The sequence below is a fragment of the Phoca vitulina genome, unplaced genomic scaffold, assembly GCF_004348235.1.
Source record: "Phoca vitulina isolate PV1807 unplaced genomic scaffold, GSC_HSeal_1.0 scaffold26, whole genome shotgun sequence".
NCBI classification, from domain to species: Eukaryota; Metazoa; Chordata; class Mammalia; order Carnivora; family Phocidae; genus Phoca; species Phoca vitulina.
This window is the reverse complement of record NW_022589729.1, coordinates 8,897-21,452: the sequence shown is the minus strand read 5'-3', so window position 1 is coordinate 21,452 and position 12,556 is coordinate 8,897. Positions and strand designations below refer to the sequence as shown.

At 48.9% G+C, this 12,556-nt stretch overlaps 1 protein-coding gene and 1 non-coding gene across 2 annotated transcripts; one reads left to right on the top strand and one right to left on the bottom strand.

Annotated features, from left to right (window-relative positions):
* Window positions 1-5,791: 5,791 nt before the first annotated feature.
* HSPA6 (heat shock protein family A (Hsp70) member 6) lies at window positions 5,792-8,207 on the bottom strand. Its single transcript, XM_032422064.1, is given in 12 exon segments — window positions 5,792-5,916; window positions 5,919-6,278; window positions 6,281-6,404; window positions 6,406-6,632; window positions 6,635-6,694; window positions 6,697-6,717; window positions 6,720-6,854; window positions 7,149-7,178; window positions 7,181-7,267; window positions 7,270-7,307; window positions 7,309-7,435; window positions 8,183-8,207. Coding segments are annotated over 12 exon segments (1,359 nt in total).
* TRNAG-GCC lies at window positions 8,088-8,158 on the top strand. Its single transcript has one exon. It is a non-coding gene; the product is annotated as a tRNA-Gly (tRNA).
* Window positions 8,208-12,556: the final 4,349 nt, after the last annotated feature.

The following is a 12,556-nucleotide window of genomic DNA, read 5'->3' as shown; positions in this document are numbered from 1 at the left end:
CTCGCGGTTGCTTGGGGGTGGGGGGGGGGGCGGGGGGGGGGGGCTGGGGGGGGGTGCGCGTCGGGGGGGGACGGGACGGGGGGACCCCTGGGCCCGGAGGTTCAGCCAGTCCCTCGGATGTGACTGGAGGCTCTTAGTCTCGTGGCAAGAGAAAAATTCAAGGAGGGCCCAGACGATGGTTGAGCGGTGAAAGTGAAGAGTTTATTAAAGAGAAAGAGAGCGCACTCTAGGGATATGAGAGCCGGAGTGCCAAAGAGAGAGCTGGGCCCGGGGTTTGGGTCTCTCTCTTTTATTAACTGTTGTTAACCAGGGGGTAGAGTATTTATTAGTTGGGGAGGAGATTTCTCTGGGAGCAGGGTTTGTGGACTTTTCTCCCTGATTTGGTCAGGCTCAGGCCTTCTTTGTTTTGGGCCTTTCTGGTTTGATCTGGCTTTCTTGTGGCTTGAATTTTGGAATGCTGCCAGGCTAGGTATCTAACTTTCCTGACAGCTCACCCTGACTCCTTTGCTGGCATCCAGGCACCGGATTAAAACCCAACCAGCTGCTGACTCTAACACCACCACCAATTCTAATCCAGTATGTTTGCTGTGTAACCAAAACCCAGGAAATGAAGTCAATAGAACAAATCAGGAAAAGTAATACAGAGGAAAGGTAAACTTGCGGAGTTTGTTGTTGCAAGAGCTACTTTTTCCTGAAGATCACAAATAAGATGCTTTCAGATGTAGGAGGAACTGGTTATGAAAAAATCCTGTTGCTCTTCTGGGAAGAGGATAGAATTGTCAAGATGAAGAGGCTGAATATGTTAGGTGCACAAGTGTGAGGATGGTGAGGATGGAAGGATTCTTCAGGTCGATTAGGGAAAGTTTGCCAAACAAACTGCCTTCTTTGTTATTTACTAGACCTTGATCTTGGGAAGCCTGCCTGCAGTATAACCTATACAGAGTTGTTGGGAGGCTTAGGTGAGAGCCTGGGAGTTTATTAGAAATGCAGATTGCAGGCCACACCTCAGACCCACCAAATCCAAAGTTTGTAAGATCTCCAGGTGATGCACGTGCATATGAAAGCTTGAGAAGCCCTGGTCTGTCTAATTTAGGTGCCTTTGTACAGGTTGATCTTGAACTTGGAATATCCTTTCCCTTCTCACCAAGGCACCTTTTACTCACATATGTCAGACACTGTGCTTAGAACACAAGATCAAAAGTTAAATTAAAAACTGTGTCTAGGGGCGCCTGGGTGGCTCAGTCGTTAAGCGTCTGCCTTCGGCTCAGGTCATGATCCCAGTGTCCTGGGGCCGAGCCCCGCATCGGGCTCCCTGCTCCGCAGGAAGCCTGCTTCTCCCTCTCCCGCTCCCCCTGCTTGTGTTCCCTCTCTCGCTGTGTCTCTCTCTGTCAAATAAATAAAATCTTAAAAAAAAAAAAACTGTGTCTAAACAAAAGACAATGACAACGCATTCATAAGAGAGACATGTAAAAAAAATAAAGCTGACCTTAACCACGTGATCAAGGTGAACATCACCTGTGACTCCTCCCATTGCTATCACATACCCCCGATCAAATTCATGGAGATGGGCCTGTCATCTTCACCTGGTGATCATGAAAAACATCAGATAAATCCAAATTGAGGGACAAGCTGCCAAGGTCATGAAACACAAGGGAAAGTTGGGAAACTGTCAGATTGTGGGTTAGACATGATGACTAAATGCAGCGCAGGATCCTGGATCAGCTTCTGAAACAGTAAAAAAAAATTAGTGGAAAAACATGAAATCTGAATAAAGTCTATCGTTCAGTGAGCTGTATTATACCAATGTCAACTTTTTAGGTTTGATAAGTCAGATCTTAACTTTAGGGAAGCTGGGTGAAGGATATACAGTGACTTTCTGTAGTATCTTCACAGCTCCTCGGTCAATCAAAAATTATTGCACAAAAAAAAGTCCCTTAAAAAAAACAAACTTGAGGGGCCCTGGGTGGCTCAGTCGTTGAGCGTCTGCCTTCGGCTCAGGTCATGATCCCAGGGTCCTGGGATCGAGCCCCACATCAGGCTCCCTGCCCGGCGGGAAACCTGCTTCTCCTTCTCCTTGTGTCTCTCTCTGTCAAATAAATAAAATCTTAAAACAAAAAAAACTTGAAAATGGCTGCCTGTGAGGAATTGAAAATGGGGCAAGAAAATGCTGCTTTTTCATTAGAAGGTTTGTAGCAAGATTTGATTTTTAAATAATGGGCATGTATTTTGATTTAATTTGCTGTCATATCTTTGAGGAGGAACTGGGTGACATAGTTGTTATTACACTAATCAAACTGTGTTAAAAAGAGAACCACAAGCCCAAGATGGAGTCACTTATGCTGGGCCAAGTCACCAAACTGGGGCTTAATACCTAACCTAATTGCACTTTCAACCTCCCACAGAAATGTAGTCTTAGCCAGTCAGTCAGGGATGTTCTAGTCAGCACCAGTGAGGGAATCGCTCACACAGGCCCTCTCCATCCCCCAAAGGAAGAGGAGGTAAGACCCCCTGCTTGCTCTTACCCTTAAGGGAAGGTGACCTTGTCTGAAACGATCCTTTCTTTTCTTTTGCTAATAACTCCCTTGCCCCACCCTTCTTCCTATAAAAACCTTCCATTTTGAACAAGGCCTTGGAGCTCCCCTTTACTTGCTAGATGGGATATTGCCCAATTCTTGAATCACTTACTCAAGCCAATGAGCTCTTCAGATTTACTCAGTTGAGATTTTGTTCTTTAAAGATGCCTGTTATTCAAGAAACAGTTCCCGAAGAAACAAAACTGTTAACAACAGTCATTTAAAAGTAGATTAAGTAGTGTGTTTAAATCCTTCTATGGAAAAATAGATACAACACAAATGAGAGGATCTGAAATGTTTCACAGCTAAGCACAAGAGAACTTTCCTTCTTATACCCTATATGAGTTTTTAAAGACAGAATGAGATATATGTTGTTGAAATGCTAAGAAACTATGCAAACCCTGTGAGTGTTATGATTAAGCAGTTAGTTAGGTTCCAACAGGAGACCTGGAAGCCAGCAGCGAGGAAGCCATGGCCAGCTATTGGGAAGGTCAGAGGCCTGTCCTGGCAGCCCTCCACAAGAAGCCGGATCAAACCAGACAGGCTCAAGATGGTGGATGCCATGACAGGAAACCCCTAACCAAATAAGGAAGAAAAAGCTTGAAACCCTGCTTCCTGCCCCAAGTAATAAATATTCTGCCCCCTAGTTAACAGCTGTGAATAAAAGAAACCCAACCCCATGCTTACATGGCTCGTGGGCTCTCTCCCTCCCTCCCTCTCTCTCACTTGGCTACTCTCATATCTGCTCTCATATCTCAGGAGTGTACTTTTCACCTTAATAAACTTTCCCGCTTGTGTCACTTGTCCACTGTGCTTTGTTGTCTGCCCTTGAATTCATTCGCGTGACAAGACCAAGAACCTTCGGCGAATCCTTGGGGTCTGGCTGGGTCGAGGCCCCAGGGCCCGGGGTCTCCCCAGTTCACCAGACAACACAAGTACCATCATTCCTCTTGAGAAGTACAAACAGGTGGGGTAGTCCATGTTGGAAGTTGGGAGGAAATTCAGGAAAGGGAAAGTGTAATATTGAATGTGTATTCGATGTCCTCTTTTGGGGGGCAGGTTCCTTCAATGTGAAACCAGGATGCCCAGGACGAAGGCCAGATGCAAGGAAAAAAGAGCAGTTAAAAATGTGAAATGACACGTGCAGGAAGGGGAGTTGTCTCTGCAACCCCCTCTCCACCCCCTAGAGACAACCCTTAGCTACTGATAATGTAGCCTCGCTCTAGCCAAACCCACCTGCCTCTCTGAGATAAAAATGCATCTTCCGTTGCTCACAAGAGAGCTAGAGTGTGAACTGGGTTAACTGGGAACTAACACATGCAAGTCTACCCTTGCTCTCATAGTGTCATTTACTTAACTGGCAGTAAAACTGAGCCTGAGGAGACTTCCCAGCTTCAGTCATTTGCTATAAAAAGCACATATTCACTTAGTGAATAATGTAAATAATACAATAAAATATACACTTTTCTCTCAGGGCTCAGCATCCAACTGTGTCCTACAGGAATAACATATCCAATTTCACAACGTCTGGGGGAAGTTCTGATAATAGAGTTGCGGCCTCTCTGTGAGGTGACAATGCAGAAGCTCCGGAATCAGGCAGGACAGGGTTCTCAATTCCACCCCCACCCCCCACACACACACACACTTAATCGCTGTGTGACCTTGAGTAAAGTGTTTAACCTCTCTGAACCTCAGAATCCTCATGCTCCAAAAGAGCTACTACCCTGTGATGTTGCAGTGGGGATTAAATTAGATTATGCGTGTCAGGTACCTGCTACGTAGATAATTAGTCAACGAAGATAATTAGTAATAGCTACTATTTGTTGCTCATATGCTATATGCTTAACATTCTTCATCACTTCTTACGTACATTAATTAATTGAACCCTCTTGGCAATCCTGAGATAGGTCCTATTTCATCACCCTCCCATACAGAAAGTGCGACCAAACCTCAGAGAGTTTAACTCGCACCATATATAAAGGAACAGAGCTGAAAACCTAAGCAGTCTGGTTCCAATACTGTCATTATGATACACGGCTGTCGTTATTATTATTATTATTATTATTATTATTATTAATTACTATCATCATCATCATCATCATCATCATCACCATCACTCTAGGGCCCATCAGCAGAAACCAGATGGGCCCATGCTATTTCTCTCACACACATAAGATCAACAGTGACTTTAATCACACCGCTCCATGTACTCTCTCCAGAGTCAGGAGAAACTACATCTCCAGAGTGCAGGACTGGGGTTTGTTCTCTGAAAGAACAATGGATAAGGTCACTTGCTTAGTGACAGCTAATTAGCATATAAATTATTTCTCAGAGTATTAGGACACTAGACAAACTAAACTAGAATCCCAATACGGGATTTTTTATCTTAGGGTCACACATGGGAACCTTGCCAGGACTTAGTTTCTCTCCATTCTCCATGTTTCTGACTCTTATCTCCTTCATTCTTCCCCTGATAACTCACAGCTCTCTCCTATGAGCCCTCAGATTTTACTAGTCTCAACGTTTCTGCCTTAAACTCTCCTTACCCTGTTTCCTTCTGTGGAAATCACACACACAGGGTTGCAAGTTCTCTTCATATCCCTCCTTCAATAGCGACCCCAACATTTTCTGCTTCCGAAAGCCTTGCCTCTTTATATATTTAATTGGTTGGAATGAAAACTAAGGAGGAGTTTTAAAAGTTTATTTAGATCTGTATTTCACAAAATCCATATATATTAACAAAATCCATACATGCAAGTAACAAAAAAAAAGTAGGTAAAAGCGATGTTGAAGTGCCACACAAATGTTAATAATAATTACTTCTGGGGGCGCCTGGGGCTCAGTCAGTTGAGCATCTGCCCTTGGCTCCGGTCATGATCTCGGAGTCCTGGGACTGAGCCCTGTGTGGGGCTCCCTGCTCAGTGCGGAGCCTGCTTCTCCCTCTCCCTCTGCCCCTCCCCTGGCTCGTGCTCTTTCTCTCTCTCTCATAAATAAATAATATATTTAATAATAATAATAATCATAATAATAAATACTTCTGCCTGTCTGAAATGGGAGAAGGGGATTTTTTAGAGTGAAATGACACAGACCTCAATTGTACAACATACTGCGAAGAAAGCTCCCGGTTTGGGAGGAAGAGTCCCCTCCACCCCCATTCCTGGGGTTCACAGCCAGATCACAGAAGACAGTCTAGAAGGCGCACAAGCCCAGCCCTTATGTCACAGAGGACTTGTCAGAAGGGGCCATTCCATCCACCTCCATAATGTCAGGGCTCTACTGGGGGTTCCCTGGCCAGCTTCAGCTCCACAACGACCACCCCCAGGGACACGAGGCCCTCCAGAGGCCTGGAGAAGGTGAGGTGACAGATTTGCTCCAGCTCCCTCTTCTGATGCTCATACTCCTCCTTCTCTGCCAACTGGTTGTGCTCCAGCCAGGCAAGAACTCCCTGACGCTTGTCTTGTACCCTGTGCCTGTCCTCTTTGGAAATCTTGTCTCTAAGGCTTTCCTCTTGCCCCGAGCCCTTCGCATGGAAGACACTGGCCTCTAGGGAGTTCTGGGCAACCACTCTGTCCCTCTGGGCCTCATCCTCAGCCTTGTGCTGCTCAGCCTCCCAAACCATCCTCTCAACGTCCTCTTTGCTCAGCCGGCCCTTGTCGTTGGTGATGGTGATCTTGTTAGCCTTCTCTGGGCTCCTGACAGTAGCTGCACACTCAGGATGCCATTGGCATCAATGTCACAGGTCTCCTTGATCTGGGGGACTCCATGTGCTGCAGGAGGGATTCCAATGAGCTCAAAGTCCTCCAGCAGGTGATTGTCCCTGTTAATGGCCCCCCTCACTCTCAGACACCTGGGTCAGGACCCCAGGCTGGTTGTCTGAGTAGGTGGTGAAGGTCTGGGTCCGTTGGATAGGGATGGTGGCATTCTTCTGGATCAGCGTGGTCGTCACCCCACCTGCTGTCTCCAGCCCCAGGGACAGGGGAGCCATGTCCAGCAGCAGGAGATCCTGCGCTTTCTCACACTCACCCCCCATCAACACAGCCACCTACACAGCAGCCCCACAGCCACAGCCTCATCGGGGTTCATGCTCTTGTTCAGCTCCCTGCCCCCAAAGAAGTCCTGTCCACTAGGACAATGTCATGGATCCGGCCTTCTCCAGCTCGGCATCCCGCAGGGCCTTCTCCACCCAGTCCAAGGCGCTGCGCGAAACAACCAAGCTCAGCTCCTCGAAGCAGGCTCGAGGGATGGACGTGTAGAAGTCCACGCCCCCCAACAGGGAATGATCTCACAGGCGGCCTGTGAGAGCGCCTCGGGCCCTCTGACCTCCCGCACCCGGGCCGCTCTGGAGATCGTTCCCTGGAGACGCTCGCCTGGGCGGAGGGAACTCCGGCAACAGGTGGGTGAGCCACTTCATGAAGGACCTCGGCGGGAAGCACGGGGAGGGCTTGAGCGGGAACAAGCAGGCCCTGCACGGCCTGTGAGAGCGCCACGCGCCCCCTGACCTCCCGCACCCAGGCCTCAGACGTCTGGAAGACACGGGCGTCCATAGTGAGGACCTTACGGCGAGGGTGCTCCCACCCAGGGCGAAAATGAGCACGTTTTGCTCTCTGGCGCCCCGCGGGTCAGCCGGTTGGCGAGGGCGGCCGCCGTGGGCTTGTTGATGATCCGCAGCCGGTGGCGCCCCGCGATGGCACCGCGTCATTGGTGGCCTGGCGCCTCGAGTCGTTGAAGCAGGCGGACTGTCTCCTTCCCCTGGTCCAGCACAGTGGACGAGACCTCCTCGGGGTAGCAGGCCTTGTCCTGCCCGCGGTAGGACACGCGCACCCAGGCCTTGCCGTCCTCGCTCGCCCCCCGCAAGGGCGAACCTGCGCGCCGTCAGCCTCGTGCCGTCCAACCGGGCGGGGCGCGGGGCTCTCGGCTGCCCGCACCCTAGCGGCGCGGGGTCGCGGAAGGCCACCTAGCGGGGCGCGTGCCCCACGCCCACGCACGAGCGCGTGCAGCCCGGGTCCGTGCCCACCGCCACTTCGCTGGGGCGGCTGTCGCTGGGGCTTCTCGCGCTCCCGGGACGCGGGACTCGGGGCCGCGGGGCTCGGCCTCCACGAGCCTGTCGTTCCCCGCCGCCGCGCCGCCTGCCGGCCACCCGCCTCTGGCTCAGCGGCGGGGAAAGTTCAGCTCCTCCCGGCCGGTCCCAAGCGCGGTCGGAAGCCACTGAAGGCCGCAGCTCCCGGAGAGAACAAATGCTCGCCCTGGACGGTTGAAGAGGGCGGGTCCGACGCCTGCAGCCGCGAAAGCCGAAAGCGCGTGGCACTGTGCGAATAGAGCCGTGGCCTCCGAGCCAGGACTTCCTATAGCCTTTTTTATTGTTGTTCTTTTTTGAGTCGTAACGTTTTTCTTTCTTGAAATATAAAGGCTCTACTTTCTAAAGGGTGACTCAGCAAGAACCGGGTTCCCGTGGTGGAACGGAGCTAGGGAAGCATATGAAGTTAAAGGATGGCGCCAGAGAGGTGCGCGATGTGAGCATTGGTGGTTCAGTGGTAGAATTCTCGCCTGCCACGCGGGAGGCCCGGGTTCGATTCCCGGCCAATGCAACCCGATGTTTTTATGTCGCACACTTGTTTGAACTAAGTCCTTTTCCATTCTTGGATTTGTGACGCTGAACTAAACGAAACCAGCTAGCTGAAGCCTTTTGTTTTGGTCCCCCTTCTTTACCGAGTCACTCTCCTCTGAGGAGCGGGGGGCCTGGAAGGAGGCGGCGCCTGAGCTGTGGTGGAAATACCCTGCTCTTGAGACCTGTCCCTGATGCCCCGCTCGCGTCCCCAAGGGGCATTGTCCCAGAGGCCGGCTGGAAAAGCACAGTATGCCGAAAGGAGGAGACTTTTCGGAGACGTGAGTGTGGAAGTGGAGGAAAGAAAACAAAATGTCCTTGTCATTTGCCCGTTGGGGAGTGGGACCTGAGTCTCCCAGGGGGCAGGCAGAGACACTCCCTGCTACACTGACCAGGGCAGTATCTAAGAGTGTGTGATACATTGCATGAATGTGATACATCAAACTTCAGTAGTTTATTAAAGGAACTTAAAGTTGACTTTTGTGTAATTCAAAGGAAACCAATTTTTAAAAGGAGAAACAAAAACCCGTGCTCCATAAATGGCTATTTTCTTCTCAGAGGGCTTGAGAACCCTTCTGGAAGCTCAGGGAGTCTTTGAAGAGGGAGGCAGGAGTCAAGATGCAGAGGTCAGCCTGGCTTCTGGCCTGGGTTTCTTGGTCAACCCTCTCCCTGTGTACCAGTGAGAAGGAGCTGCCAAAGTTTGCTGCTGGAGAGATCAGCTATACTGGGACCAGTCCTGGTGATGGGTCCAGGAAAAAAGGGAATGTTTGAAGAAGTGTGCAATGAATGACTTCACAGTGGAAAATCAAACCATCCTCAAAAAGAAGGCACCTATTTTGTAGCCCCAGAAGAAAGAGGAGTTGTCCGCTTTAAATTCATTCACTCTTAGAGTCTAGGCCAGCAAGGCCTGGGTATCACATTTGGGACATTTTAGCCGAGGACCTGCAAGAGAAGGGTCCTCACCTCAGGAGGAAAGGTGGCCTGGCCTTGGATCTGTGCCCTGGCCTGTTCAGAGACTGTCTTCTCCAGGCTCCTCCAACATTCTCTCCCAGCCCTGGGCAGCTCAAAGCCCCACCCATCCACCCACCCCCAAGAAATCTAGGGATAGCTAAAGCAAGCACCTCCATACCTGGACATTAACCACACAGGCGCTCTTCCAAAGTCTTTCATTTCTTTACTTTTTAATTCAGAAATGTTCCAATATAGAGGAGCTTATGTTGAAGTGCTAACTTCATATACACACTTAAATATATCCACTTATGTTTAGTAACTTAGCTTGAGTAACTTCAGAAGTAGAACAGATTTTATTTATTTATTTATTTTTTTAAAGATTTTATTTATTTATTTGACAGGGAGAGACAGCCAGAGAGAGAACAGAAGCAGGGTAAGTGGGAGAGAGAGAAGCAGACTCCCCTCTGAGCAGGGAGCCCGATGTGGGGCTCAATCCCAGGACCCTGGGATCATGACCTGAGCCGAAGGCAGACGCTTAACAACTGAGCCAGCCAGGTGCCCCTAAAACACACATTTTAGAAGGACCACTTTGGCTGTTGTGGTGAGAATAGACTTTAGGGTGGCAAGGGTGAGCTTAGGGGGGCCAGTCAGGTGCTGATTGTAGTAATCCAAGTGAGAGATGATAATGCCTTGGACCAAGGTGCTAGTTGTCAGCTTGCTGGACTTATTTTGAAAATAGAAGCAGAATTTACTGAGTTTCCATGTATTTGAGGAGCCTCCCTCTGGGATATGTGAAAACACATTTGCTATGAGTCCTTATAGAGCTGGCTGGGCTGACTCTGTGCCTTGACCTTCAGAAATCCAGTGAGGGTGGGGCCTATGACAATTTAGCTCTGGAGATCACAGGCCCCTTGTTTTCCTTGGAGGCTAAAGGATGGTTGGAGGCTCCTTAGCCAGGTCGCTGTGGAGAGGGGCTGCCGGGGGAGGAAAACTGTGGCTGGAACAGAGGTTGCTGCTGCCACTGCGGTCATACCTTGGCAAGAAAGGCCATTTGCCCAGAGGCCCCTGGCTCCATTTGACTTTGCAGTTCATCCAGGCTCTCTTGGAGCTTTGAAGGTCTCTCTACACAAAGATGGCCCCGTGTCCACAGCAAACAGGAGTCCCATCACCAAGCAGAAGGTGACTGGATACCAAGGTGGAAAGATGAACAGGATTGCCAGACCTAATAGGAAATGCAGAGGGATGGGGAAAATGACGGTTGTTAAGGCACAAATTTGGAATAAACAGTCAGGTCCCCTGTGGGGAGCCTTTGTGAAGTCACCCAAGCCAGGGGCTAAGGCCAAGGCCAAGGGCAGCCAGGTAGCCCAGGAAGTCTTCAGAGTCTCTTCATCTGTCTTTCCAAATAAAGCACTGGATCAGCATTTCCTAAAGGGTGACCTTGGGCACATCTGTTCTGAGGGACATTGATACAAGTTACAGAGGAAAAAAGATTCTGTGGTTACCTAGCTTTAGCAAATGCCTTATAAAACTTAGTTTAAAAGTTTTCTTTGCAATAGGGCTTCTCAGAGCCTTTAATGAGCATTATGAATACACAAGGAGAGGAACAGCATAGCAGAATGTTCTGCACTGTTTTTACCACGGAACCCTTCATTCCAAAAAGCCTCTCAAGGAGTTGTGTGACTGGGGAACAGCTTTTGGAAAACACTGAACTGGGAAATTCAGACTATATCAGCAGATTCACTCTCCACTTCCTCTGAGCTCAGGACTGGGTGGTATTCACTGACCAACACGAGTGAGAACAAAAGACCCCAATAATTAGACAGCAGCAGCTAACAAACAAGATGGTTTCCCTCAGGTGAAGGGAAAGAAAGTTTTAATCAGGCCGAATGACTGTGGGAAACAAAAGCAGTCAGTGTGTTAGCTTAGGCAGTTAAGTTCTAACAGGAGACCAGGAAGCAGCAGCGAGGAAGCCATGGCCAGCTATTGGGAAGGTCAGAGGCCTGTCCTGGCAGCCCTTCACTAGAAGCCAGATCAAACCAGACAGGCCCAAGATGGCGGATGCCATGAGAGGAAACCCCTGACCAAACAAGGAAGAAAAAGTTTGAAAACCTGTTTCCTGCCCCAAGTAATGAATATTCTGCCTAGTTAACAACTGTCAATGAAAGATAGACCCCCCCACCCCAGGGCACACATCCCATACTTTCTCTCCCTCTCCCCTCCCCCACCTTGCAATAAACTTTCCCACTTGTGTCACCTGTTAGCTGCGCTGTTGTCTGTCCTGGAAATTCCTCCTCATGACAATGATGTAGGTTTTTTGAATGCTGGTGTGTTGTTTGTGGGGTCCAGAGCCAACAGCCATGAAAGAATTCTTGAGACGTCTTCGGTACAAAATGGTGGTTTTATTAAAGCACGGGGACAGGACCCGTGGGCGGGAAGAGCTTCTCTCCCTGCTGCCCTGGGATTATGAGGAGCAAGTGATTATATACCTTGGGGTCAGGGGAAGTAAAGATAAGGGAGGAACTTCCACATGTTAAAGAAGACTCAGGATCTTGGGGAATGTTACAATCTGCCTATCTCAAGTATTGTCAATGGGCTGCATGTTATAACAACAATACAGGTAAGTTGGAGAGTGTTCTGGGTGAATATCAAAGGCAATACCAGTTGCTGTTTGCTAAATAGAGATGGACTTTCCGTATTTACTAAGGATATGGAGTAGATCCGCATCACCAGATAGAGGGTTAGGAGAAGAAACAGCTTCCTGGTAAACCTGACAGGATAAATTTGTTGCTAAGTACACCTCCAGTGCAGCGTTGTCCAAGAGAAATGCAATGTGAACCACATATTTAAATTCACATATATAATAGCTGCATTTGTAGAAGGAAGAAGTAAAAAAAGTGAAAGTAAAAAAATCATCTCATCCTTAATGGCGATGATCCCTCTAGCATTTATGAAATTACAAGTATATAATTTTTACATTATTTTTCATGATACATCCAGATACAGTAGTCACAACCCAGGGAAAAAATAGGTAATGTTAGTGTCTATTTCCAATAGATCATGTCTGCAGATACCTGACATGCATGCCCCACTTCCAGCACCCTGCTCACAGCTAGAAGGGGCAGCCCTAGGTCTGTCACGTGGGAAAAGCCCTCTCCTAACCCCTTCACTCTCCTCCTGCCCCAGGTCAGGCTGGGATCTATCATTACCCAAGGAGGATGGAGTTCACAGAATCACCAGTGACTAATCAGACTTTGAAATTAACTGAGGTGCAAACACTTCAGGTAGATGATGACAGGTACTTAATTGAAAGATCACGTCAAGTCAGACATGTTAGGTCATGTAAAAATAAAGCAAGCCATCTGAGAGAAGGAGAGGCGAAGGAAGGGAGGACGGAAAGGGGAGAGAGCGAGAGTGCAAGAGAAAATGAGAG